At 35.6% G+C, this 27,927-nt stretch overlaps 2 protein-coding genes and 1 non-coding gene across 6 annotated transcripts in view; 1 reads left to right on the forward strand and 2 right to left on the reverse strand.

Moving 5' to 3' along the window:
- Positions 1–637: 637 nt before the first annotated feature.
- On the reverse strand, positions 638–7,914 carry LOC143399104 (26S proteasome non-ATPase regulatory subunit 10). Of its 2 annotated transcripts, none has more exons than XM_077106987.1 (5): positions 7,683–7,914; positions 5,336–5,434; positions 4,333–4,479; positions 4,073–4,239; positions 638–1,498 (listed from the first exon to the last, which is right to left on the reverse strand). In XM_077106987.1, exons 1-5 carry the CDS (start codon positions 7,794–7,796, stop codon positions 1,345–1,347), a joined length of 681 nt encoding a protein of 226 aa, XP_076963102.1. In that variant the 5' UTR covers positions 7,797–7,914; the 3' UTR covers positions 638–1,344. The 2 variants fall into 2 exon arrangements, with proteins under 2 accessions (XP_076963102.1, XP_076963103.1); XM_077106988.1 differs by having other exon boundaries at positions 1,412–1,498; positions 4,152–4,239.
- Positions 4,699–4,771, reverse strand: Trnav-cac (transfer RNA valine (anticodon CAC)). The gene has a single exon. It is a non-coding gene; the product is annotated as a tRNA-Val (tRNA).
- A 132-nt stretch (positions 7,915–8,046) lies between the features above and the next one.
- The window catches only part of Atg4a (autophagy related 4A cysteine peptidase), a 55,286-nt gene continuing 35,405 nt past the window's right edge, over positions 8,047–27,927 (forward strand). For all 3 annotated transcript variants that reach the window (XM_077106516.1, XM_077106517.1, XM_077106518.1), the window contains exon 1: positions 8,047–8,104. In XM_077106516.1, the coding sequence (XP_076962631.1) occupies positions 8,095–8,104 (10 nt within the window). In that variant the 5' untranslated portion in view covers positions 8,047–8,094. The remainder of the gene's footprint in view (positions 8,105–27,927) is intronic.

Raw genomic sequence — 27,927 nt, forward strand, 5'->3', positions numbered from 1 at the left:
TATTCTCTGGTCATGCTAAAAAATATTGGAAATACATAATTTCCCCTTCCATCAATTGTATCTCCAGCATTCAATATAGAAAGTTCGTTCCATAAGATGCTTCCCTGGCTGGGGTTGTATATCTCATTGGTAGAGGACTTGCCTAGCATATGTGAGGACTTAGATACCATCCCCAGAACCAGAAACAAAGGAAATTCATATAAAAAGTTTTGTATGTCAACAATCAGTTCCTGTTTACAAAACTCATGTTAGTTACTGGCCATTAAGTCTTGGACTCCAAATTAATCAGTTTGTGGGCTGATTTGGATCACTTATTTCAAGAAGTATTTGTAGTACAAAATTCAAATTAAAAACAATTTGAAGAGTCACTTGGAGTTCATTAGATTTTATGATTGATAATCATTTAAGATGTTTCTCTAAATTGAACTCAAATTTACTTATTAATTTCCTTTGCTCTAAATTTAGTTGGCAATCCAGAAGAGTACTATTTTTAAATATTTAGTTGCAGTTCAAGCTCCACTAATTTTATTGACTTTAGAGATACTCAAAACTGAAAAATGTAAATACATTTCATGGTTTTAAGGTTTAAGTGAACGTCTGACTAACTTGCAAGAAAAATTGGGAGATTCTTTCAATATTTTTATTTTTTTAGTTCCTGAAATACAAATCAAAATACCTTTTGGTTACATATCACTTGAACAAGCTTGATACTCTTTTCAATACATGGTGAACCAACACAGTTACTTTAACATTTCCTTTTTAAACACAATACATATTGTTTTGGAGGAAAACAGCTTATCAGAAAGATGCATGGATACACAGAGCTAGGATATACCCACCAACTTAAAATTTGGTCCACTAAAGTATATCAGTATTCCTCCTATAACAAAAGTAAATTAACCCTCACAGTTGAAAAAACAGAAATATTTGGCATAGGCTTCTGAGTGAGCTTGAAAAGCAAGTTGTGTTTCAACTCTGTAGAGGAACATACAAAATCCACCTAGAAACATCTGACAGAAAAACTGGTCTGTTTGCTATTGGGATTCTTCTGCTTCAGAAGATGAGTGAAGGTATACTAGAGGGTGATGAAGACCCACAACAGCCATAGAATCACTTACTGAGAATTAATCAAAATTTAATACAGAATAACACAGGACAACAGTATAATCTCAACAGTTATTCAAATGCCTAAAAAGCAAGTTGTAAGCTTAGAACAAGTACCTCAGCAGGAACAATACAACACATTTACACAATTTTGAAGGTGTGATACTCTGTGTACAAGTGCCTTAGGTTCTGGAACCCTGGGACAACAAAACATACAAAAAAAGAATATATCCAAGCTGCTTAACCTTCAACCATTCTCTTGAGTATTAAACCCAGGCCACCTTTGGCCACTTGCAGGGGTGTCTTTTCTTCCTTATTCTCAATGTATATACTTGCTCCTTGGGACACCAGCAGCTTTGCTTCTTCTACTCTCTCCTCGTCACAGGCTAAGTGTCTGAAATCAAGGATCACAAAGACCAATTAATCACTAACAATTCTATGTAATAGTTAGGATTTCCTGCAAGGTAGTCTAAACTGCATATTATTAGGCAGTGGTAGGTAATATTGGGAAGATATTTCATCAGGAAAGGAAAATCAGTTTGCATGGGAAAGATTGTTTATAAGTCACAATCACTGGAACAGCCTTATAACACCAGTTCATAAATCAGAATCTTGGTCTTAGTACAATAGAAGAATGGATGTACATGCTAACCTAATGCAAAATTTCCTCATTTTATGAAAATTACCCCCAAATACTATATGAAATAATTCAAGGTTTGAATTCAGAAAAGCCTCGATTCATAAGCTGTCAATAGCAATTTGTGTGGCTTAAATTTTGGTAAAGCAATTGAAAAGATTTTATCTTGTTTGATGCATCTGTCTACTTGATGTTAGCAAAGTATTATTACCACCATTTTGTAGTTAAAATTGTGACAGAGGTTAATGTTCTTGGTCAAAATGACATGGTTTAGCAGTAAACCGGGTGGGTGGGGAGGAAACTAACCTTTGTCAGGCACTTATAGTTTGGCAGGAAGCATACTAAGCACTTTATATGTTATTTTACTTAAACCTCATAATAACCTAGTGTGGAAGGAATTATAATACTAAAGATGAAATTAAGATTCAAGAAGATTAACTAACTTCCCTAAGTTAGTTAATATTCATATTTAACATGTTAGAAAGTGGTAGAGTCTGGATACTATTCCTAAATCCTATGTTTTTCACAGGACCCTAAGTTGCCTGTCTTCTAGACTGCTTCCAGACCATCCTGCCTTTCAAATTATGGAGAAAGAAGCTGGAATATGGAGGTCTTTCTAAACATAATAACTTAGAATTATAGGAAAGATATTTAAATTAAGAGTTTAAAGTCAAAGTGGAAACCTCATTCTGGACTAAAAAGATGACTCAAAAAAAGGACTCACTCTTTGACAAAGAAGCAAAGTAACAAAGTACTGTGAAAAAGAAACCAAGGTAGGGTAGGGCTTCAGGTTATACACATAAATCATTCCAGATGGATTTAAGAGTTAAATGCAAAATAATAATAATGACTCTCAATCAATACATAAAAAACCAAATAGCCAGACATGGTGGTACAACCCTGTAATCCCAGGTATTCAGGAGGCTGAAGCAGGAGGATTGCAAGTTCAAGCCATCTCAGCAATTTAGCAAGATCCTGTCTCAAAATAAAAAATAAAAAGGGCCGAGAATGTGGCTGAATAGTTAAGCAACAAGGTTCAATCCCAGGCACCAAAAAATGGCAAACAGAAACACAAAAAGAAAACGACAGCAAAAACAAAAAAACATAATGAAATGTGAGACAAAACCTGTAATAAAATATAAGTAAATACGTAACTAGATGCAGGGTAAAGAAAAGCTTTTCAGTCATGAGGGAAGATTAATAGGTTTCAGTACAGAAGTTGAAAACTTGAACAAAATGAAGACAAACTGAGAAAAATATTTTCAACTAACATGGCAGAAAAGTTAGTATTTTTACTATATCAAGTCAAGAGCACTTAGAAGCCAATAAAAAAGAAATTAGTTCTCCAAAAGGAAACTGAGAAAGGGACACCAAAAGTTATAATTTAAAGAAGAAATATAATTAGTCACAGGCATTAAGATTCAAAATCAATGAAAGTAAAAAATGTAAATTGCAACCATGAAATACCATTTTTCACATAATAAAACGATAATTTCAGTGTTGATGAGGGGGTAATAGGCATCTTAAAATGCTATTTGGAGGGTTCAATGATACAACTCCTCTGGAAGCAATTTGGTAATGCATAGCAATGGTCTTATAATGTGTGTATTTGTTGAATCAGCAATTCAACTTCTAGGAGTCTATACTAATGCAATACTCAACAATATGGCTAAGGATTTTATACAAAGTCAATAAATGTAGCGTGTAGTGGAAAACTCAAAAATTGTTTAAATATACCGTAATAGAGGAATGAGTAAATTATGGCACATCCATACAATGGAATTGTACATAGGCATTAAAAATGTTTTAAACAGGGGCTGGGGCTAGGGCTCAGTAGTGGAGCGTTTGGCTAGCATGTGTGAGGCACTGGGTTCAATTCTCAGCACCACATAAAAATTAATCAATAAAATAAAGGTATTATGTCCATCTACAACTAAAAAAATATTTTTAAAAATGTTTTAAACATATTTAATGACCTTGGAAAATATTCCCAATATACTATGAGGTGGAAAGAACAAGATATAAAACTACATATACAGTATGACTCCAGTTTTTCTAACATATACATATATATGTAGATAGATAGATAAATACGTAAAATATAATATTTGCATGTATAAGACTGAAAAGAAATACACAAAAATGTTGTCTGGGTTTATTTCTGAGTGGTAACATGATAAGAAATTTCAATTTTTATGCTTTGGTACACATTAAAAGTTTTTGCCATCAACTTGCACTGCATTTATAAGCATAATAAAAAAATATGTGTAAGAATTATTGCAAGAGGGCTAATGTCAGGTAGAACACAAATGACTGCTACTTGTCACTTACAGAGGAGTGTTACCCTCAGTGTCTTGGATGTTTGTGGATGCTTTGTAGTACAGAAGAATATGAATCATCTTCAAGTTACCCTTGGCTGCTGCCCGGTGCATTGCTGTAGCCTCATAATGATCCTTAGCATCTGGATTAGCTCCACCTTCTAGTAACATGACAGCAATCTGGAAAGACAAAAAAGGAAACAATGCAGAGATCCATTTGTGTTTTGCACACATTTAGAACTCAAAAGAATTAGGCTAGGGATGAACCAATACCTCATGTCTGTTTTTGGAAGCTGCATAATGTAGGGGAGTACAGCCATTTTGATTGACGGCATTCACTTGTGCACCTTTTCCCAGGAGTGCCTTTACAATTTCATCCCGGCCAGCAGAAGCAGCAATATGAAGAGGAGACCAGCCTGCCTGTAAGAGGTGGGTCATACAAAAGTCAGAGGCCAAAGGTACAGGTATCAATATGAACAGATTTTAAACATTCTTGTTTCCCCGCCATTAAGCATTGTGGAAAATCAGGAAACCAGAATGTGTAAAAAGAAGAATAACCCCAAATCCCATAGTATAGACAACTGATATATAAGTCTAATTCTAATGTGCTTTCTCCCATATAAAACTTTTTTTTTTTTTTGGTGGTGCTGGGAATTGAACCCAGGGCCTTGTACATGTGAGGCAAGCACTCTACCAACTGAGCTATATCCCCAGTCCCCCATACAATACTTTTTAAATAAAGATATTTAGTTATAGGTGGACACAATATCTTTATTTTATTTTTACTGAGGATAGAACCCAGTGCCTCATGCATGCGAGGTGAGTGCTCTCCCTCTGAGCCACAATCTCAGACCCCCATACAAAACATTTTAACATTGAAATTTGGACTGGAGGATATAAATTTCCATGTACATTTTTTTGTAATTTCCACTTATAATGCTGGTCATTCTTTGGAATTATACTTTGTTGTTTCTATATTATTTTATCAACACTCACCAAAAAATTCCAACATAATAAAAAGAGTATACAGTCTTTTAGGGTCCATAAGAATAAGGCTTAGTTGGTATTTTTGCCCTAAATCACAAAGTATGTGTGACAAATTAACATTCTAAAATAATACAAACGCTAGTCTCAGGCTTGATCACCAGAGCTATGCTTTAACTTCCTCCTTGTGAAGGTTGTAATTTTGTTTATGAGCTTAATACTCATGCTTCAGTAAACACCAGTCTGGAGTCGAAAGATAATTGGGGATTTATCAACTGTGTCAAGTACTCACATCATCTTTATCATTCACTGGCACTCCAAGTTGCAGCAAGAACTCAACAATTTCAGTATGTCCGGCTGAACATGCCCAGTGCAATGCAGTTCTGCTGTCCTACATGGGGAACAGAGAAAGACTACAATAAACATTCATGAAGAGAAATAGAAGGCCAAAAGGCAGAAAAAGTAACATTGGTGCTAAAAACAAGAAATGGAGAACACTGAATCCCCAGGTAAGTAAACTTAAAATCTTATCGTCTACTAGTATGAGAGAGAGCAAGATTTTATCAATATGGGGTGAATAACATCAGTGAATATAAATAATTCTGGCAGAGTACAGCAATGAAAGCAATAGAGCTAGAAACTTATTCCAATGCTTTAGCAGAATGGAGCTTTGACAATTTATTACCACATTACTTATGTACCTGTATGTCAGGCACTGTGTTAGAAGGCATATATGCATCATCTCATTTTACCACCCCCAGCCTATACATTAGCTATTATCAGCTTTTACAGATAAGGAAACAAAGACTCTTTAAAGCCTAGCTATTTATCTAAGGTCACACAACTTATCCAAATTCTGTCTAACTCTGAAATCTCTACTACTACACTGATCTCAATTAGATGTTCTAGAAAGAACCAACAAATCTTATGGGGGGGGGGAGTGTTTCTAAAACTAGTTGAGATTATCTATATAATCATTTTTAAAAACATTACCCACAAATTAAAGAGTAACAAAATGGTTTTTTTTTTAATTTTATTTATCCATTGGTTTGTGGTGCTGAGGATCAAACCCAGTGCCTCACACATGCCAGGCGAGCACTCTGCCACTGAGCCATGACCTCAGCCCTAAAAATGTGTTTTTAAAAATAACTAGGAGTTACTCCTGTTTCTCAAAGAGAATCACTATTTACATTATTATATTTCTCAGTTGGCCCTGTGTAATAGAAAGTGGTATTATTGTTATTTTTTGCAGTGGCAAGGATTGAATCTAGGGCCTTCTGCATGCTAGGCAAGAACTCTATATGAGTAGCTCTGAAATTAGTAATATTTTGCCACATCTGCTTCATCTAGTTTCCCTCAATTACAAACAAACTGTATCATGACTCTTCACTCCTATTTTGGCACTTAAAATATAAAAGTATTTTCTTACATAACTACAATACCACTATTACACTTATTAAAATTAACATTAACTCCTTTATATGATTTAATACTCAGTGTGTATTCAAATTTCCCCAGTTGTCTCCCAAATATCTTTTTGCAGCTTATTTAAAATCAGGATTCAAACAAAGCCCATAATTTGCATTTGGCTACTACATTTTTTATGTGTTTTAATTCTGAATAACCCCTCTCTTAACCTCCCCCCACCCATTTTATGCAACTGACTAGATGGTTAAATTTTAATGGAGTATTATTAAATCTCAGTATGTATTATTTTTATTAATTTAATAATTATTACCAGGCCACAATGAAGGCAAACCAGGCAAATGTAAGGGAATTTTCAGGTTGGGTAATAAAGGAAAGTTCCAGAAAAGAGAAAATAGTCTTCCTTATTTTGAATTATCTTCCAAAAGATAAAAAATAGAATATTTTAAATATGGGACACTGTCTTACAGAAGGCAATCTATCTATATATTTGTTGCCCTACTGGGGGGAAACATGAATCTTTGTAGAAATTCAATGAAAGCATGAGGGTCCTTTGAACAAGGGAAAAGAAAGAAACGCTTCCCAATAGTCTATTCATTTTTGTTCTGTTTAAAAGGCGCGTTCACTCACTATGGAAATCCCACTCTTTCAAGGTCTAACTTGTTTCATCTTTTTGCAAAGCCTTTTCTAATTATCACGACATTTGCATCAGGTCTTCCCATTACATATTCTGAAAGTGCCATGTAAACTTCTTTCCCAGGTATTTACCATTTGCAACCAGACATATGTTTTTGTAGTTATTTTATTAATCGACTGTATACCCAGCTCCTAGCAAGCTTCCTGGGGCAGAACAGTCGTTCAGTCAAATGTGTTCCACTAAATACAATCACTAAGGGTAAAGAAACCCACAAAATAAAGCTTTTCTCCTCACGGACATCTCAAAAGACAGGGCATTTCTGAGAAATGCTGTAGACATTCTAGAAATATCCAAAATTCAGCGAGCTAAGCTCCGAGCCAAAAAAAATATTTGAGGTCTGCCTGGCTAGCTCCGGCAGCCTGAATATGAGTCCTGAGGTGACCCCGGGGCGCGTATGGGGAGGAGAGGGCGGGGATCTGCCCCTCGTGGAACCGGCCTCTGCTTGGCCCAGGCCCGGGAAGACATGTAAGGATGCACTGAGGCTGCCAGCTGCGGGCAGGCCCTAGAGCTGCTTTACCTGGTCAGTTCTAGTAGCCAGTGATTTATCGGCCAGGATGCTCTCCTTCAACTCCTCCAGCTTCCCGCTGTAGGCCAGGTTGCAGACCATCAGGTTAGACACACACCCCTCCATTTCGCTTCCCCAGGATCTCGGTGAAGCGCAAGGGACTCCCGCCTCACGTCCCAGGCTCCTGCTGCCAGTCAGGAGAGCTTAGAGCTCCACCAATCACCACTTTTCTCGTTCCCTTGTTTCTTTTTCCACCGCGTGGCGATTCTGGGAGTTGCAGTTTGAGAGCAGTTCCGGGCAGGGAGGCGCTTTTCCTGTCCTCACGGACTCGGCCTCTAGCAGTGAAAAACTACAAGTCCCAGGGTCCCTTGCTACGGCCATAGTCAAGTTGCCGGTGGAATTGGCCCAGGATGACAGCTGGAGAATGGAGTCAGGTACGGGAGCGGCTTCGTGTGCAACTCTGTGAAAGAGCTGGGGTGGGTGGTCGCTGTTGGGGCATTGAGTCGGCCACAGAAATCGGTTGCAGAGGCAGGGCAAGAGAGTTACGGGAGCCTAAAGGTGCTGTCCCTCGGGGGGGCCTGACCTGCACTGGCAGGCGGAAGGGACAACAGTTGGAGCTGAATACAATCTCCAGAGCTGGAACCAGTGACTGTGGTTACCCTCCCCCTCCCCGCCACCGCCCCGGGAGTAGAAAGTAGTAGGGTTTAATTATTCTGACATCTCAAAGGAGTGGCATCAGAGCAGGGTTCTGCTCTAGTAGTGATAGCATATAACATCATACTAAGATGATGTGCCAGTGTGATGCCAAAGGCAGGGTGTGATGCCGTGGGAGCCACTTGATATCTAAGAGAACTCAGTGAGTCCTTAGCCTGGTGACATCACTACTTAATGAGGGTCCTCTTAGGGATACAGTGGTATGGTGTTGGCATTTTAATATCACGATAATAACTATGGCATCAAGGCTTTGCTACAACTATTTAAGTTAATAGTGTTTCTTTTTATGGAAATTTCAAATAGTGCCAAAGCAGAAATGATGCAAGGCTTATCCTTTATAGGGCATATCCAGAAGGGCATTATGCCCAAACTAGGTAATTGTAAAAATGAATACATTCAGGAAAGAGATTGGTTGTATTTATGTTTATCCTGCTATGGTGTAGAAGAGGGCTTACTTAGCAAACTCTCTGTTAAAAAAAAAAAAAAAAGTAAATATTTTAGGATTTTCGGGCCAAAAGGTAAAATCGAGTATCTTTTATAAGCATTTATATGACAAGAGAGAAAATTAGTTTTGACAAATGTTCATTGATGAAATTCAAACTATAATAATAACTTTTTTGTAACATAGGACTACTAATGAGAAGAATGGAATTCTTTTGGAGATAGCATTTTGCTTAATTGGGGTTCAAAGTTGGTGTTCCTTATCATCAACATTGACTCCAAATATATCTGCTAATGCTGATCTGTGATGAGATTTTACCTATTTCATCTTTGAAAATGACTTTTCACACAAATAGTTACTGCCAGATACTGATATTAGTCCATGAACACATGAACATAAATTTGTAAATTTTTATTTAAATACATTTTTTAAATTTCACAACAGCTTTGGATTTATAAAAAATTTTGAAAGGTAGTACAGAATTCCCATTTATCTTTCACCTAGTTTCCCCTGCTGTCTTTTCTGTTTTAACAGCTTTATTGAGGTATATTTACATATCATAAAACTCACCTATTTTAATTTTATAATTAAATGATTTTAGTGAGTTTACAGAGAGATGCAGCTGTCACTATAAATAAGGAATAGAACACTTATCTTCCCAATAAGATCTCATGTCCATTTACAGTTTATCCCCATTCCCACTCCTAGCACAGGCAACTAATAAATCTATTCTTGTCTCTATAAATCTGCTTATTCTTTATACCTCATGTAAATGAATCATGTAGTGTATGGTCTTTTGTGTCTGGCTTCTTTTATGTAGCTATTTTTGAGGTTCAATCATGTTGTAGTATGTATAAGTACTTTCTTAATTTTTATTGCCAAATAGTATTCTATTTTATGGATATAACATGTTTTTGTTTACTCACTAGCTGACAGATATTTAAGTTGCTTCCAATTGTTGGCTATTATGCTGCTGAGAGAATTTGAGTGCAAAACTTTGGGTAGATATGTTTTCATTTCTCTTTGGTAGATACCTAAGAATGGAATTACTGGATCATAGGGGATTTTTTTTTTTTTTTTTTGGTGGTGAGGATTGAACCCAGAGTTGCTTAATCACTGAACCACATCCCCAGCCCTTTTAAATATTTTATTTAGATACAGGATCTTCCTAGTTGTTTAGGGCCTGACTGACTTGCTGAGGCTGGCTTTGAACTTGAGATCCTCCAGCCTTGGCTTCCGGAGTGACTAGGATTACAGGCATGCACCACTGAGCCTGGCTAGATCCTGGGGAAATTTTATATTTAACTTTTAAAGAAATTGCAAAACTGTTTTTCAAATAGCAGCACCATTTTGCATTTCTACTAGCAATGTATGTTGGTTCCCATTGTTCCACATTTTCAGAAACATTTGTTATTGACTCCATTTTCTATTTTAGCCATTCTAAGTAGGTGTGAAATATCTCATTGTATTTTAAATTTGTTTCCTTAATGACTAATGACAGTGGGCATTTTTTTTTCATATGCCTTTTAGTCACTGATATGTCTCCCTCAGTGAAGAATCTGTTCATATCTTTTCCCATTTTAAAATTGGGTTATCTTTTCTATTGTTGAATTGTAAAAAGTGTTTATGTATTCTAGATACAAGTCTCTGACAGGTATATTATATATAAATATTTTCCCCCAGTGAGCTGCTTGTCTTCTACTTTTCTTTAATACTTTTTAGTGGTAGATAGACACAATACCTTTATTTTATTTATATTTTTGTAGTACTGAGAATTGAACCCAGTACCTCACATGTACCAGTCAAGTACTCTACCACTGATCCACAACCCCAGACCCTATTTTCCTTGTCTTGAAGGAGTCTTTTGAAGTGAAAAAGTTTCAAATTTTGATGATATCTTACTTATAATTTGTTTATTTTATGGTTCATGCTTTTTTTAACCTAAGAAATCTTTACCTAATCCAAGACCTCAATGACTTTCTCCTATCTATTCTTCTAGACATTTTATTGTTTTTTCTCATATTTAAGTCTATTATTCATTTTGAGTTAATTTTTCTATATGGTATGAGGTAAAGTTCTAAGTTCATATTTTAATGCATATAATCAAGTTATCCCAGCAACCTTTGCTGAATATCTTTTTGTATTTGTCACAACTGATGAACACACATGGGTATATTACTGTTAACTGTACTCCACACTTTATTCCAGTTTCACTAGTTTTAAATCTGAATGGTGTCCTTGGTACAATATTACACCCAGGCATTCTTGTCTCTTTAGGCTCTTTTGGTACAATTGTGAAGGTTTCTTAGACTTTGCTCATTTTTATGGTCTTAAATTTTTTATGTGTACTTGTCAGATACTTTGTAGAAAATTCCTTAATTTGGATTTCTCTGGTGGGTTTCTTGTGACTTAGACTGGGAGTTGTATTTTTTGGATGAAGTCTGAAGAGATGAAGTGACATTCTCATCATAGATTATTAAGGGTACATACGCATATGATTTTAATTGAGCCCATTCATTGTGTGGAAGAGAATTATATTAGATTCATCATTCTCTTAATATTTACCTTTTAGCATGTCATTAAATTGCAAATTAATAATTTCCACTTGAAAGTTAGGTGAAAACTCCTCAAATGAACATTTAAATGAATTCTGGAATATGAAAATATCCTTTGTGCTTGCTCAAGGTCCAAAACCTGTTGTTGAAAGTTTGAACTCAGAAAATATATATGTGGCAAATTTGTATGGAAATGGAGATCATGTTTCTTGTCTTAACATTTTTTTAAGGTCAGCTTTAGGACACAGAAAATTTCACCCTTGCTAGATGAAAAGTTCAATGCACTTGTTTATAAATATATACTGTTCTGTATACTGTATTGAGAATAATAGAAATATCTATTTCTATCATTCTCAAGCTTCTCTCCCCACAACTCCCAGTTCTTGACAACAACTAAAGTGATTTCTGATACTAGTTTTTAAGTGTACAATTTAATGATTTTAAGTATTTATCAAGTTATGTTGTCATCAGTATAATATTTTTATATTTATTTATTTATTTTTATGTGGTGCTGGTGATAGAACCCAGTACCTCACAAGTGCGAGGCAAGTGCTCTTCCACTGAGCCACAACCACAGCCCCTATCAGTACAATATTATTTCATCATTTACATCACCCAAGAGAGACCTCGTGTCTATTTTCAGTTACTTTGCATTTCTACCCCAAACCCTAGGCAACTACTCATCTGTTTTGTGTCTATAGATTTTTATTTTCTGTATTTGTAAGTAGTCTTTTATGTCTGGCTTTTTTCATTTATCATAATAATTTTGATATTTATCCAAATTATAGCTCATATCATTACTTCATTGTTTTCATGGCTAAATAATACTTCATTTTATGGATCTAACACATCCTTTTTATTAATTCATAAGTTTATGGGCATTTGAATTGTTATTACCTTTGAGATGCTATGAATAATGCTGCTAATAAACAGTTGCATACAAATTTCTATGCAGGCACATGTTTTCATTTCTCTTGTGTTCATATCTGGGAATGGAATTGCTGGTCACATGTTATCTATATCTATAGTTTATGGTAGCTATGTTTTATATTTAATTTAAACTTGTTATTGGTTTTTGAGGAACTGACATACTATTTACCAAAGTGGCTATATAATTTTTAAAAAATATTTTTTTTAGTTGTAGATGGACACAATAGCTTTATTTTTTTATTTATTTCCTCATATGTGGTGCTGAGGATGGAACCCAGTGCCTCACACATGCAAAGCAAGCACTCTGCCACTGAGCTACAATCCCAGTTCTTGGCTATACCATTGTTTAAAAAAATATTTTTTTAGTGGTTGATGGACCTTTATTTTATTTGCCTATTTATATGTGGTGCTGGGAATCAAACCTGGCGCCTCACACATACAAAGCAAGCACTCTACCACTGAGCTAAAACTCCAGCCCCCATGACTATACCATTTTACCTTCCCACTAGTAACTTATCTGGGCTCAAAGTTCTCCACATATTTACAAATACATACTTTCTTTTTATTATACTCATTTTAGTGGGTATGAAGTGGTATCACATTTTTGTTTATTGTTATGATTTATCATATCATAGGAAGTATATAAAGCATCTTGATATTACTTGTAATTAAATGTTAGTTGTTAAAATGACTTTACTATGATGTAAGTTTCACATATACATTGTTTTGCCTTGTAATTTTATGTTGAATTAATTAAGAAGCATTTGCAAGTGTGCAGCAAAAGCTATATTTCCAAAGCCATTCAGTGTTCATTAATAGTGATTGAAGGAATTTCTCCTAACCATTTACAAATGATGTAAAAATCATCCTTACGTTGTTTTCCATACAAACACATGAGATTGACTGAATTTAGCCTGCCAACTATAGTTTGCTAACAACTGATGTAGAGAAAAAGTACTCTGTATTTAGTAGGTGCTTGGTAAATACTTACCCAGTTTATTATGAAGGTAGAGTAGACCTGTTGTATGGTATTCATAAAGAATTGTGTATAGTGACATTTCCTCATAACGATACATCAAGGAACTGGATCAGATTGTTATAAGCAGCTGGGAAACTCCAAATGTCTCTCCTACTGAATGACTTCTTCAGGTAATCTTTTATAGACAATAAATTGTGCTTTTATTTTATTTGGTAGACATGGTAGCTCACTTCCAACTCAGAGTCCCTTAGGGCCAAGGGTAAGGTACTTCTTGACTTTTTGCAAACTTCAAGGTAAATGTATCTTAGAAGAAAAGCTTTTTTCTGTGTCTGGCCCCAAGTTATGGAAACAATGTGTTTGCTGTTTATAGCTATCAAGGGACAATGGGAACTCTGTTAGGGCCTCACTCCCTTACTGCTTATATGATTGAAGTTCCCCTATTGCCTTTTCTATTAGTCACCTAGACTAAGTGCTAAAACAAGCCAAGGTAAGTTTCTAGACTTAAGTGTAATGCTAATAAAAACTAGCATTTATAGATCATATGTGAGACATTGTGCATATCCCATGTAACCCTTTCAACAACCCTATGAGGTAGTTATTATTGTTCCCTAGCCCCTACCTTTTAAAAATTAGAAAACAGGGATAGAGAAGTGAAGTAACATGTTTAGTAAAAGTTGCAGCTAAAATTGAAATTCAGGCTTATTTTTACCTCAAAGCCCTAACATATGACTACTGAAACATACTGCTGAATATTACTGAAGATTAAATTATGTGTAACTGAAAATCCCAGATGATACAATAAAAATTTCTGTCAGAATTCTTTGGGCTGTAACTCTGTCTGATTGTGGGGAAATGGCATGTTTTTCATGTTCTAGGTTAATATGATCCAATAGAACCTTTTGTGATGTTGGTCAACATCAATATCTACTATTGTTCTTGCATGGTAGTCATTAGGCATATGTGGCTATAGAATACCTGAAATGTGTTTAGTAACTGAATTCTAAATTTTATTTACTTTTAATTATTTTGAATTTAAACAGCTTCATCTGGCTAGTGGCTACCATTTGGGACTATGTAGAAGGTTAAGTTTTCTCCACTTGCTTCTTTTAAATCCTTACTAAATATTTTACCTAATGCAAATATTCTTTCTATAGCACACCTGGGAATGAATACTTTCTTTTAGTGAAAAAAATGGGGCGGGGGAAGACCACACACAGAGTATATGCAAATAAATTGCATGACAATCATAGGAATAGGTTCTGTGTTATCTAGCATGGAACTCCTCCATTCATACTACTTACTAGATAAATTTTGAACAACTGGCCTCAAAACCCTTTGCAATTGATTTCTCATTGGTTGCAAATGTTGCCAGCACTTCACAATTGTGATTGCCTAGTATGTGATATTTTAATCTGTGGCTGTAATATACTTTAATCACATGTGTTTTTATTTTAATTTGTTATATATGATAGCAGAATGCTTTATAATTCACATTACACATATAGAGCACAATTTTTCACATCTTTGGTTGTACACAAAGTAGAGTCACACCATTGTGTCTTCATATGTGAACTTATGGTAATGATGTCCATCTCATTCCACTGTTTTTCCTACCCCATTCTCCCTCCTCTTTCCCTCCCTCTCCTTTTCCCTATCTAGACTTCATATATCCTTCCCCACCCCAACCACATTATGAATCAGCATCCTTAAATCAGAGAAAACATTTGGTGTTTGGTTTTTGGGATTGGCTAACTTCACTTAGCATTATATTCTCCAACTCCATCCATTTACATGAAAATGCCATGATTTTATTCTGTTTTAATGCTGACTAATATTCCATTGTATATATATATACCACATTTTCTTTATCCATTTATCTACTGAAAGGCATCTAAAATCACATGTGTTTTTTAATCCCATTGTTAAATGTCCTTGGTATTGTATATCACTGGCCTATAAAAACTTTTCTTATTTAAAAATCTATCCCTTCATTAAACTGGCATACTGTTATAGACTATTATGGTAAAACATTTTGTTTATTTATTTTCTGAGTTTTAGCTTCCACACGTTTGTTTTGGTGTTACTAGTTTTTAAGTGATTTCTTTTTAAAAATGTATGAATAATAAAAGGTCCATATGAGGTTGTAAAAATACCACAGAAAGATTCTATATAACATTCATCCAGTTTACCTCAATCATTAGATTTTACATAATTATAATATGAAAAACAAGAAACTATCATTAAAACAATATGTGCTTATAGTTTTATATTATTTTTCACATGCATAGATTCATTTAACTATCATCACAATCAGGAAATGTTCTCCTGTGTTACCAATTTTTAGTCATGCTCATTACCTACCTCCACCATTCATAACCCCTGACAAATACTAGTTTGTTTTTATTCTACTCTGCCATCAAGTTTGTATGTCACATATTTTGATTTGATGTATTTTCATTTTCATTCAGTTTAATGAATTTGTTTACTTCCCTTGTGACTGCCTCTTTGACCTATGGATTATTCAGAGGTACATTGCTTAAGTTTCAGTTGTTTGAAAACTTCTCATTTTCTTTCGTTTCCCATCTTTTAGTTTGATTCTATAATAGTTAGAAAAACATTTTAAAGATTGAGCAACAAAATTTCAGTTATTTTGAACTTGCTCATGTCTGTTTTATATCTCAGGATATGGTCTTTCTTGGTGAATGTTTCATGGCAACTTGAAAAATGTATATTCTTCTGTATTGGGCAGAGTATTTCATAAATGCAAATTAGATCTTGTTGGTTTATTGTGTTGTTCACATCTTCCATATCAGTTTCTGAAATAAAGGATGTTGAAATCCCCAACTATAATTGTTGACTTATCCACTTCTCTTTTCAGTTTTATCAGTTTTGCTTCATGTATTTTAAGGCTATATTGTTTAGTGCAAACAAATTTGGTATTCCTATGTCATCTTGATGGATTGGCCTATTTATCATTAGGTGGTTTCCCCCTATCCCTTGCAATTTTCTGTACTCTGAAATCCACTTTACCTGATATAATATAGAAATTGTTCCTTTAAAAAATCATGTTTACATGATACAGCTCTTTCCATCTTTATGTTTTTAGTCTGCCTACATTGTTGTATTTGAATTGAGTTTCTTGTAGACAGCATATAGTTGGATCATGTTTTTATCTATTTGCCAATGTCAGTCTTTTATTTGATACATTTATACAACATATATTTTATGCAAAACTTCATATGTTAGGGCCTAAGTCTGCTGTTTTGGTTTTGTTTTCTGCTTTGTTTTACCTGGCTTCTTGTGGGTCATTTGTAACCTTTTCAGAATTGTCTTTTGACTTACTTATTGTATGTTTGAGCACATCTCTGTGTGTGTGTGTGTGTGCGTGTGCGTGAGCACACACGCACGCACGCACATGCACACTCATGCATTGTTAACATTATCAGAGATCCTGTGTTGACATTTTAACAGTTAGTATAGAAACATTACCACTCTTTTTTTTTTGTATTTCAAAAACATTTATTGATGTTTTTATTTCTTTTTTTTAACTAATTTATTTATTTCTATTGAACATTACCACTCTTTAGGTCACTTTACTCTTCCATTTGTGTTATAATTTTCTTAAATATTACTTCTATGTACTTTTAGAATCACATCAATGTTATGATTTTTGCTTTAGTTGTCAATCATAATTTTGAAAACTATGAAAAACAAAGAAAGTCTATTGTGTATACCAATATTTTTACTCTTTGTGTTGTTATGTTTTTTTCCTTCCTGATATTCACAGATCCCTTCTTTCATCTTCCCTTTCCATTTCAAAAATTTCCTTCAGTCATGCATTCCTTTAGATATATCTGATGGCAATGAATTCTTGGTTTTTCTTCATTTGATAATATCTTTATTTACCCCCAAAGGATGTTTTATCTGGATATAGAATTATGGATTAATAGTTCTTTCCTCTAGGCACTTGAAAAAAAAGTACATTTCTGTTTGTGCACCAAGGTTCTTGTTAAGAAGTCTGTTCTCATTCAGTTTTTTCTCTATAAGTAAAGTGTCACTGTCTCATAGCTTTTAAGATTCTTTTTCTCTTTCTTTATTTTTGATTATGTTGACTTCATGTGAATCATTTGCATTTATAATATTGGGATTTCTTCAGCTTCTTGAATCTATAGGAATATATATTTTGCCAAATTTTAAAGATTTTCATGTTATTTTTCATGATTTAGCCATTCTAGGATGTATATGCACATTAAAACATTTTATCGTACACCATAAATGCTACTTTTATTTGTCAATTTAAAAATTAATTAATTTATAAAATTTTGGAAGCGTTTCACCAATTATTTTTTGAATACTCTTAGCCTCACACTGATTTTTCTCTCATTTTGGTACTCTAATGACATGAACGTTTAATATACCATTATAGCCCCATAGTCTCAGAAGCTCTGCTCACTTTTTTTCTAATTTCTTTTCTTTCGGTTGTTTGGACTGTGTAATTTCTATTATTCTATCACCAGTTTCACTGGTTCTTTCCTATGTCATCTTATTTTTGCTATTAAGCCCATCTAGTGATTTTTTTTCATTTGGTTATTTGGTTTTTCATTTCTAAAACTTCCATTTGTTTCTATTGTATACATTCTCTTCTGAGACTTTCTATTTTTTAAATTCGTTTTCAGCATGTTTATATTTACTTTTTTGAGTTTTTTCTCTTTTTAAAATGTATTTCTATTAGTTCTAATCAGTTATACATGACAGCAGAAAGCTTTTTGATTCATTGTACACAAATGGAGCACAACTTTTAATTTCTCTGATTGTACACCATGTAGAGTTGCACCACATTTGCAGTCATACAGTTACCTAGGGTAATGATGTTCATCTCATTCCACAATGTTTATTACTTCCATGCCCCCTCCCCTTCCCTCTCTCCCCTGTAATTACTTTTTGAAGCATTTTAAGTTGGTTTATTTAAAGTCTATTTTGAATGATTCCAATATCTGTATCATCACAGTGTTGGTGTCTGTTGAATATCTTTTCTCATTCAAATTTATACGTTCCTGTTTATTTGCAACATGAGGACATTTTATTACATTCTGGACTATTAGATTATGAGACTCTAGATCTTATTTCATTCATCTGTTTTAGCAAGCCTACTCTAACACCATTCAGGGGGAATGGGGTATGCATTCATTAATGCCAGATGGAGGTGAGAATTTAGGTTTCCTACTCACCATATATTGATTACAGGATAGGAGTAGGAGTGCCATTGTTACTGGGCAACGGTAAATTTCAGGATCCTCACTAGGTCTACACCATTACCATCCAGACTTAGAGAAAGAAGCCTCTATTACCATCATGTTTTGGGAGGCTCATTGCTGCCTGGCAGGGATGAAAATCCTAGATCCCCAACTACATTTTCTGAAACTACCTCATGGAGAAGGGGAATGGTATGTATGACTATTTCAAGCCAGATGAAAAGGGACCACATGAAATTAGAATGAAGATCAGTAATTAGAGGTAGGGAGAAGAGAAGAGAAAGGGGAGATACTAGGAAATGAAATTGATCAAATTATGTTATGTGCATGTATGTATATGTTTTAATGAATCCTGCTGTTATGTATAATCATAATGCACCAATAATAAAATAAAGCCAGATGAAGGTGGAAGTCTAGACTCCCTACTTGGTCTTTGCTGATGAGAGTAGTGGTTGAATTGTAGTTTTTCTCATGGTGCTTGACTGGGAAATTATCATCTGAAAGTGTTCTGTCTTTTAAACTTCCCCCTCCCTGATCCTTTGACTTAAGATAAGCTAGCTTTTTTTTTAATTAATTTTTATTGTTGGTTGTTCAAAACATTACATAGTTCTTGATATATCATATTTCACACTTTGATTCAAGTGGGATATGAACTCCCATTTTTATCCCGTATACAGATTGCAGAATCACATCAGTTGCACATCCATTGATTTACATATTGCCATACTAGTGTCTGTTGTATTCTGCTGCCTTTCCTATCCTCTACTATCCCCCCTGCCCCCCTCCCCTCCCCTCTTCTCTCTCTACCCCCTCTACTGTAATTCATTTCTCCCCCTTATATTTTTCCCCCTTTCCCCTCACTTCCTCTTGTATGTAATTTTGTATACCCCTGAGGGTCTCCTTCCATTTCCATGCAATTTCCCTTCTCTCTCCCTTACCCTCCCACCTCTCATCCCTGTTTAATGTTAATCTTCTTCTCATGCTCTTCGTCCCTACTCTGTTCTTAGTTACTCTCCTTATATCAAAGAAGACATTTGGCATTTGTTTTTTAGGGATTGGCTGGCTTCACTTAGCATAATCTGCTCTAATGCCATCCATTTCCCTCCAAATTCTATGATTTTGTCATTTTTTAATGCAGAGTAATACTCCATTGTGTATAAATGCCACATTTTTTTTATCCATTCGTCTATTGAAGGGCATCTAGGTTGGTTCCACAGTCTTGCTGTTGTGAATTGTGCTTCTGTGAACATCAATGTGGCAGTATCCCTATAGTGTGCTCTTTTTAGGTCTTTAGGGAATAGACCGAGTAGGGGAATAGCTGGGTCAAATGGTGGTTCCATTCCGAGCTTTCCAAGAAATCTCCATACTGCTTTCCAAATTGGCCGCACCAATTTGCAGTCCCACCAGCAATGTACAAGTGAACCCTTTTTCCCCACATCCTCGCCAGCACTTGTTGTTGTTTGACTTCCTAATGGCTGCCAATCTTACTGGAGTGAGATGGTATCTTAGGGTGGTTTTGATTTGCATTTCTCTGACTGCTAGAGATGGTGAGCATTTTTTCATGTACTTGTTGATTGATTGTATGTCCTCCTCTGAGAAATGTCTGTTCAGGTCCTTGGCCCATTTGTTGATTGGGTTATTTGTTATCTTATTGTCTATTTTTTTTAGTTCTTTGTATATTCTGGATATTAGGGCTGTGTCTGAAGTGTGAGGAGTAAAGATTTGTTCCCAGGACGTAGGCTCCCTATTTACCTCTCTTATTGTTTCTTTTGCTGAGAAAAAACTTTTTAGTTTGAGTAAGTCCCATTTGTTAATTCTAGTTATTAACTCTTGTGCTATGGGTGTCCTATTAAGGAATTTGGAGCCCGACCCCACAGTATGTAGATCATAGCCAACTTTTTATTCTATCAGATGCCATGTCTCTGATTTGATATCAAAATATTGATATTTGATCCACTTTGAGTTAACTTTTGTGCATGGCGAGAGAAAGGGATTCAGTTTCATTTTGTTGCATATGGATTTCCAGTTTTCCCAACACCATTTGTTGAAGATGCTATCCTTCCTCCATTGCATGCTTTTAGCCCCTTTATCAAATATAAGATAGTTGTAATTTTGTGGATTGGTTTCTGTGTCCTCTATTCTGTACCATTGGTCCACCCACCTGTTTTGGTACCAGTAACATGCTGTTTTTGTTACTATTGCTCTGTAGTATAGTTTGAAGTCTGGTATAGCTATACCTCCTGATTCACACTTCCTGCTTAGCATTGTTTTTGCTATTCTGGGTCTTTTATTTTTCCATATGAATTTCATGATTGCTTTCTCTGTTTCTACAAGAAATGCCGTTGGGATTTTGATTGGCATTGAATTAAACCTATAGAGAACTTTTGGTAATATCGCCATTTTGATGATGTTAGTTCTACCTATCCATGAACAGGATATATTTTTCCATCTTCTAAGATCTTCTTCTATTTCTCTCTTTAGGGTTCTGTAGTTTTCATTGTATAAGTGTTTCACCTCTTTTGTTAGGTTGATTCCCAAGTATTTTTTTTTTGAGGATATTGTGAATGGAGTGGTTGTCCTCATTTCCATTTCAGAGGATTTGTCGCTGATATACAGGAATGCCTTTGATTTATGCGTGTTGATTTTATATCCTGCCACTTTGCTGAATTCATTTATTAGCTCTAATAGTTTCTTTGTAGACCTTTTTGGGTCTGCTAGGTATAGAATCATGTCATCTGCAAATAGTGATAATTTGAGTTCTTCTTTTCCTATTTTTATGCCTTTAATTTCTTTCGTCTGTCTAATTGCTCTGGCCAGTGATTCGAGAACTATGTTGAACAGAAGTGGTGAGAGAGGGCATCCCTGTCTTGTTCCAGATTTTAGAGGGAATGCCTTCAGTTTTTCTCCATTCAGAATGATGCTAGCCTGAGGCTTAGCATAGATTGCTTTTACAATATTGAGGTATGTTCCTGTTATCCCTAGTTTTTCTAGAGTTTTGAACATAAAGTGATGCTGTACTTTGTCGAATGCTTTTTCCGCATCTATCGAGATGATCATATGGTTCTTATTTTTAAGCCTATTGATGTGGTGAATAACATTTATTGATTTCCGTATATTGAACCAACCTTGCATCCCAGGGATAAATCCTACCTGATCATGGTGCACAATTTTTTTGATATGTTTTTGTATCCGGTTCGCCAGAATTTTATTGAGGATTTTTGCATCTAGGTTCATTAGAGATATTGGTCTGTAGTTTTCTTTCGTTGAAGTGTCTTTGTCTGGTTTAGGAATCAGGGTGATGTTGGCCTCGTAGCATGAATTTGGAAGTTCTCCCTCTTTTTCTATTTCCTGAAATAGCTTGAAAAGTATTGGTATTAGCTCCTCTTTAAAGGTTTTGTAAAACTCTGCTGTATACCCATCCGGTCCTGGGCTTTTCTTAGTTGGTAGTCTTTTGATGGTTTCTTGTATTTCGTCAATTGATATTGGTCTGTTTAGGTTGTCAATATCCTCCTGACTCAATCTGGGCAGATCATATGACTTAAGAAATTTATCGATGCCTTCACTATCTTCTATTTTATTGGAGTATAAGGATTCAAAATAATTTCTGATAATCTTCTGTATTTCTGAAGCGTCTGTTGTGATATTGCCTTTTTCATCCCGTATGCTAGTAATTTGAGTTCTCTCTCTTCTTCTCTTCGTTAGTGTGGCTAAGGGTCTGTCGATTTTATTTATTTTTTCAAAGAACCAACTTTTAGTTTTGTCAATTTTTTCAATTGTTTCTTTTGTTTTGATTTCATTAATTTCAGCTCTGATTTTAATTATTTCTTGCCTTCTACTTCTTTTGCTGTTGTTTTGCTCTTCTTTTTCTAGGATTTTGAGATGAAGTATTAGATCATTTATTTGTTGGTTTTTTCTTTTTTTAAGGAATGAACTCCAAGCAATAAATTTTCCTCTTAGAACTGCTTTCAATGTGTCCCATAGATTCCGATATGTTGTGTCTGTGTTTTCATTTATCTCTAAGAATTTTTAAATTTCCTCCTTGATGTCTTCTATAACCCATTGATCATTCAGTAACCTATTGTTCATTCTCCAAGTGATGCATGATTTTTCCTTACTTCTTTTATCATTGATTTTCAATTTCATTCCATTATGATCAGATAAGATGCATGGTATTATCTCTACTCCTTTATATTGTCTAAGAGTTGCCCTGTGACATAATATATGATTTATTTTTGAGAAGGATCCATATGCTGCTGAGAAAAAAGTGTAACTGCTTGATCTTGGGTGGTATATTCTATATATGTCAATTAAGTCTAGGTTATTAATTATGTTATTGAGTTCTATAGTTTCCTTATTCAACTTTTGTTTGGAAGAGCTGTCCAGTGGTGAGAGAGGTATGTTGAAGTCTCCCATGATTATTGTATGGTGGTCTATTAGACTCTTGAACTTGAGAAGAGTTTGTTTGATGAACATAGCTGCACCATTGTTTGGGGCATATATATTTATGATTGTTATGTCTTGTTGGTGTATGGTTCCATTGAGCAGTATGTAGTGTCCCTCTTCATCCCTTTTGATTAACTTTGGCTTGAAATCTATTTTATTTGATATGAGTATGGACACTCCTGCTTGTTTCCGAAGTCCATATGAGTGATATGATTTTTCCCAACCTTTCACCTTCAGTCTATGTATGTCTTTTCCTATCAAATGCGTCTCCTGAAGGCAGCATATTGTTGGGTCTTGTTTTGTGATTCATTCTATTAGCCTGTGTCTCTTAACTGGTGAGTTTAAGCCATTAACATTTAGGGTTATTATTGAGATATGGGTTGTTCTTCCAGCCATATTTGTTTATTTATGTTACTAAACATGGTTTGTTTTCCTCTTTGATTATTTCCCCCCCTCTTTACTCTACTACCTCCCGCTGTTGGTTTTCATTGATATTTTCCATTTCCTCTTCCTGTAATATTTTGCTGAGGATGTTTTGAAGAGCTGGTTTTCTAGCTGCAAATTCTTTTAACTTTTGTTTATCATGGAAGGTTTTAATTTCATCTTCCATCCTGAAGCTTAATTTCGCTGGATACACAATTCTTGGTTGGAACCCATTTTCTTTCAGTGTTTGAAATATGTTATTCCAGGATCTTCTAGCTTTCAGAGTCTGTGTTGAAAGATCAGCTGTTATCCTGATTGGTTTACCCCTAAATGTAATCTGCTTCCTTTCTCTTGTAGCTTTTAAAATTCTCTCCTTATTCTGCATGTTGGGCATCTTCATTATAATGTGTCTAGGTTTGGATCTCTTATGATTTTGCACATTCGGCGTCCTGTAGGCTTCTAGGATTTGGGATTCTGTCTCATTCTTCAAGTCTGGGAAGTTTTCTCGTATTATTTCATTGAATAGATTGCTCATTCCTTTGGTTTGGACCTCTATACCTTCCTGTATCCCACTGACTCTTAAGTTTGGTCTCTTTATGTTATCCCATATTTCTTGAATGTTCTGCTCATGGTTTCTTAACAGTTTTGCTGAGCTGTCTATGTTCTTCTCCAGTTGAAATACTTTGTCTTCATTGTCTGATGTTCTATCTTCTAAGTGTTCTACTCTGCTGGTAGTATTCTCAATTGAGTTTTTAAGTTGGTTTATTGCTTCCTGCATTTCTAGGATTTCTGTTTGTTTTTTATAACCTCTATCTCCCTGTATAATTGATCTTTTGCTTCTTGGATTTGTTTATGTAATTCATTGTCGAAGTGGTCGAAGTGGTCTTTCATTGTCTGATTCTGCTGTCTAATGTCTTCCTTGAGACTCCAGATCATCTGAAGCATGTATATCCTGAATTCTTTATCTGACATTCCATCTGCTGCAGATATTACCTCTTCTAAAGTTGAGTTGACCTGCATTGCTTGTGGTCCTTTCTTTCCTTGTCTTTTCATACTGATCGCGTTTCTTTCTGCTTGGTGAAACTGTTGTGTTATTGATTTTTTTCCCCTATATATTTATATTGCTCTTGTATAGTTGCAAAGTCTCCCTTGCAGGCTTTGGCGGTGGTTCTGCCCCTCCTCCAATTGGGGCAATGTGCCTACCACGCCGGCAGGTCGCTGGGCCTGTACTTTCGGTGGGCCTGTTCTTTCGGTGGTCGCAGGTCCGCCTACCTTGCAGGTGCGAGCAGTGGCTCTGCCCCTCCGCTGACTGCTAGGCCTGTTCTGTCTGTCTGTTGCAGGTCTGTCTACCTAGCAGGTGCTAGTGTGAGCAGCTGTGCCCCTCTGAGGGTTGCTGGGCCTGACCTGCCTGACCTGCCGGTGGGTGGCAGGTGCACCTACCTTGCAGGCGCAGGGGGTGGTTCTGCCACTCCGCGGGTTGCTGGGCCTGATCTGCTGATGAGTTGCAGGTCTGCCTACCTTGCAGGTGCCCGGCAGCTCTGCCCCTCCCCCAACCAGGGCGATGTGTCTGGCGGGCTTCTGGGCCTTTTCTGTCGGTGGTCACGGTTCCGCCTACCTTGCAGGTGCGTGGGGCAGCTGTGCCCCTCCGCAGGTTTCTGGGCCTGACCTGCCGGTGGGTCGCAGGTCCGCCTACCTTGCAGGTGCGGGGGGTGGCTCTGCCGCTCTGCGGGTCGCTGGGTCTGATCTGCTGGTGAGTCGCAGGTCTGCCTACCTTGCAGGCGCGTGGCGGCTCTTAAACTAGCTTTTTGATGGATGTGGGTGCACACTCATCAGTTTGCTGGTTTCCCTATCACAAGTTCTAGTATATATTATTTAAAAACAAAACTCAGGCCAGGTGAAGTGGCACACCCCTGTAATCCCAGTGTCTCAGGAGGCTGAGTTAGGAGGATCATGAGTTCAAAGCCAGCCTCTGCAAAAAGCGAGGTGCTAAGCAACTCAGAGAGACCCTGTCTCTAAATAAAATACAAAATAGGGCTGGGGATGTGGCTCAGTGGTTGAGTGCCCCTGAGTTCAATCCTTGGCACCCCCCACTCCAACAAACACACACACACACACACACACACACACACAAAACACCTCAGGAAACTCACTCCTATATCATTTCTTGGGCCTTTAGGTCCCTAGCCCATACTTCTTTCTACCTATTAGAGACTCATGAGAGATGAATCATAAATATATTTATAAATAAATATAATATATAATGAATACTTATTTGTAATGCCCAGTGTTTTTAACTATGCTTACTGGGAGAAACAGGGAAAAGTGAATCTACTCCATCTTTTCATGGAACCAGAATATATAAGTGGTTACTTAAAGAAGAAATGGATGTTGTATAAGAACAGGTAAATTTACTCAGATCTTCATTTCCAGATTCCCAGTTCCTGCCCACCACCTTTTTATTTTTTGTTTTTATGAATTTGATGCCTTAAATGTTTAGATATTTCATTTAAGTAAGATAATATAGTATGTGTATGTGTATATTATAATTAGATAGATAGAGATATATCTTTCACGTCACTTCTACTCTTGGTTGTTGATAACAACACTACTGTGAACATGGGCATCCAAATATCATTTTGAGACCCAGATTTCAATACTTTTGGATATGTACCCAAAAGTGGGATTGCTGCACCACATGGTAGTTCTTTTTTTTAAAATTTTTTGAGGAACTTACATACTGTTTTCCATAGGGCTTGCATCATTTTACAATCCCATCAATATTGCATAGCATTTCAACTTCTCAATATCCTTTCCAACATTTCTTGTTTTCTATAGTCATCCTAAATGGATGTAGTATGATATCTGATTGAGGTTTTAATTTGTATTTCTCTGAATATTAGTGCTGTTGAACATCTTTTCAAATGCTTATAGGCCATTTGTATATCGTTTTTGGATCAAAAAATCAGGCTATTGTGATTTTTTGTTGTTAAGCTGTAGGAGTACTTTATATATTATGGATATTAACCCCTTATTGGATATATGACTTTCAAATATTTTCTTCCATTTTTAGGTTACTTTCTCACTCTGTTGATTGTATCCTTTGATGCACAAATGTTTTTAAATTTGATGTAGTCTCATTGCCTATTTTTATTTTTATTGCCTATGTTGATGTTATATCCAAGAAATTATTCCCAAATCCAATGTCATAAAGCTTTTCCTATGTGTTTTTTCCTAGGCATTTTATAGTTTTAGGTCTTATGTTTAAATCTTTAATTCATTTTGAGTTAATTTTTGCATATGGTATATTATCAGGATGCAACCTTATACTTTTGCATGTGGATATCAAGAGTTCCAAAATCATCTCTTGAAGAGACTATCCTTCATCATTGAGTGGTTGGAACCCTTGCTGAAGATTGTTTGAACATATATACTAGAATTCACTTCTAGACACCTTATTCTATTACATTGTTCTACTTGTCGGATGCCTTTATGCCAGTATCATACTGTTTTGACTACTTTAGCTTTGTAATATTTTTCAAAACCAGAACATTTGAGTCCCCTAACTTTCTTCTTCTTTTTAAAAATTGTTTTGGTTATTCGGGGTTCTTGGAGATTCCGTATGAATTTTAGAATGATTTTTTTTTCTGTTTCTGCAAAAAAACCCAAAATAGTAATTGGGATTTTGATAGGGACTGCACTGAATCTGTATATCACTTTAGGTAGTACGGACATTTTAACAATATCAAGTCTTCCAATCCATGAGTATGGGATGTCTTTTCATTTACTTTGTCTTCTTTAATTTCTTTTAGCAATGTTTTGTAGTTCTCATTGATATACTTCTATATAAAAATAAAAGTTGATTTTTATTTTTAAGAATAAAAATTCTTTGCCAAACCTTGCTTTTCCAATAATATCAAGGTATGTAACTGTGGATAGAACACAATTTCTTTGCTGCTTGGAAAAATTACTGCTATGACAGAGGCTTTGCTCATTTAATCTATTGAAGCTTTAGCTGGCTCCTTTATACTATAGTAGAATGGGACCAGGGTCTTTATCTCATCTTTTTCTTTATTCACTTTCATGAAATTTCCCTAAGTACTAGTTGTCTTCAGTGACTCTGAACCTGAGGCTTTGGAAGGATTGCCTAATTGTGGCAACCAAGAAAGCTAGCACCAACCAATGAATGGAGAGACTCAAACCCAGCCAGCCCCAAGCTTTGCTTTCTTTAGGAAGCTTTCAGGACTATGCTTATTACCCACATTCATATTCTTAATCTGATTTTCTACAATACTTGTCTCTACTGTACAACCCAGTACTTTTTTTGTCTTACCAACTACAGTAGAATCTCCATAACCTATTTCTGGGAAAAGGGAATTTTTCCCAGATGGCTTCCCCCCCCACCAATTTTTTTTTTCCAAATGACTCATGATTTTCTCAATCTAACCATCATGAGATTTTTAACTTTTTAACTATTCTAAATGGAGTTCTCCAAAAGATACTGTATTCCCCTGACTTCTTA

Source organism: Callospermophilus lateralis, chromosome X, assembly GCF_048772815.1.
Source record: "Callospermophilus lateralis isolate mCalLat2 chromosome X, mCalLat2.hap1, whole genome shotgun sequence".
NCBI lineage: Eukaryota > Metazoa > Chordata > Mammalia > Rodentia > Sciuridae > Callospermophilus > Callospermophilus lateralis.

Coding starts and splice junctions, on each gene's coding strand:
- LOC143399104 (XM_077106987.1), bottom strand. CDS start 7,796: ATGGAGGGGTGTGTGTCTAACCTGATGGTCTGCAACCTGGCCTACAGC. Junction 4,240..4,332: donor CTTCCAAAAACAGACATGAG/GTATTGGTTCAT, acceptor TTGTCTTTCCAG/ATTGCTGTCATGTTACTAGA. Junction 1,499..4,072: donor ACTGAGGGTAACACTCCTCT/GTAAGTGACAAG, acceptor CCTTGATTTCAG/ACACTTAGCCTGTGACGAGG.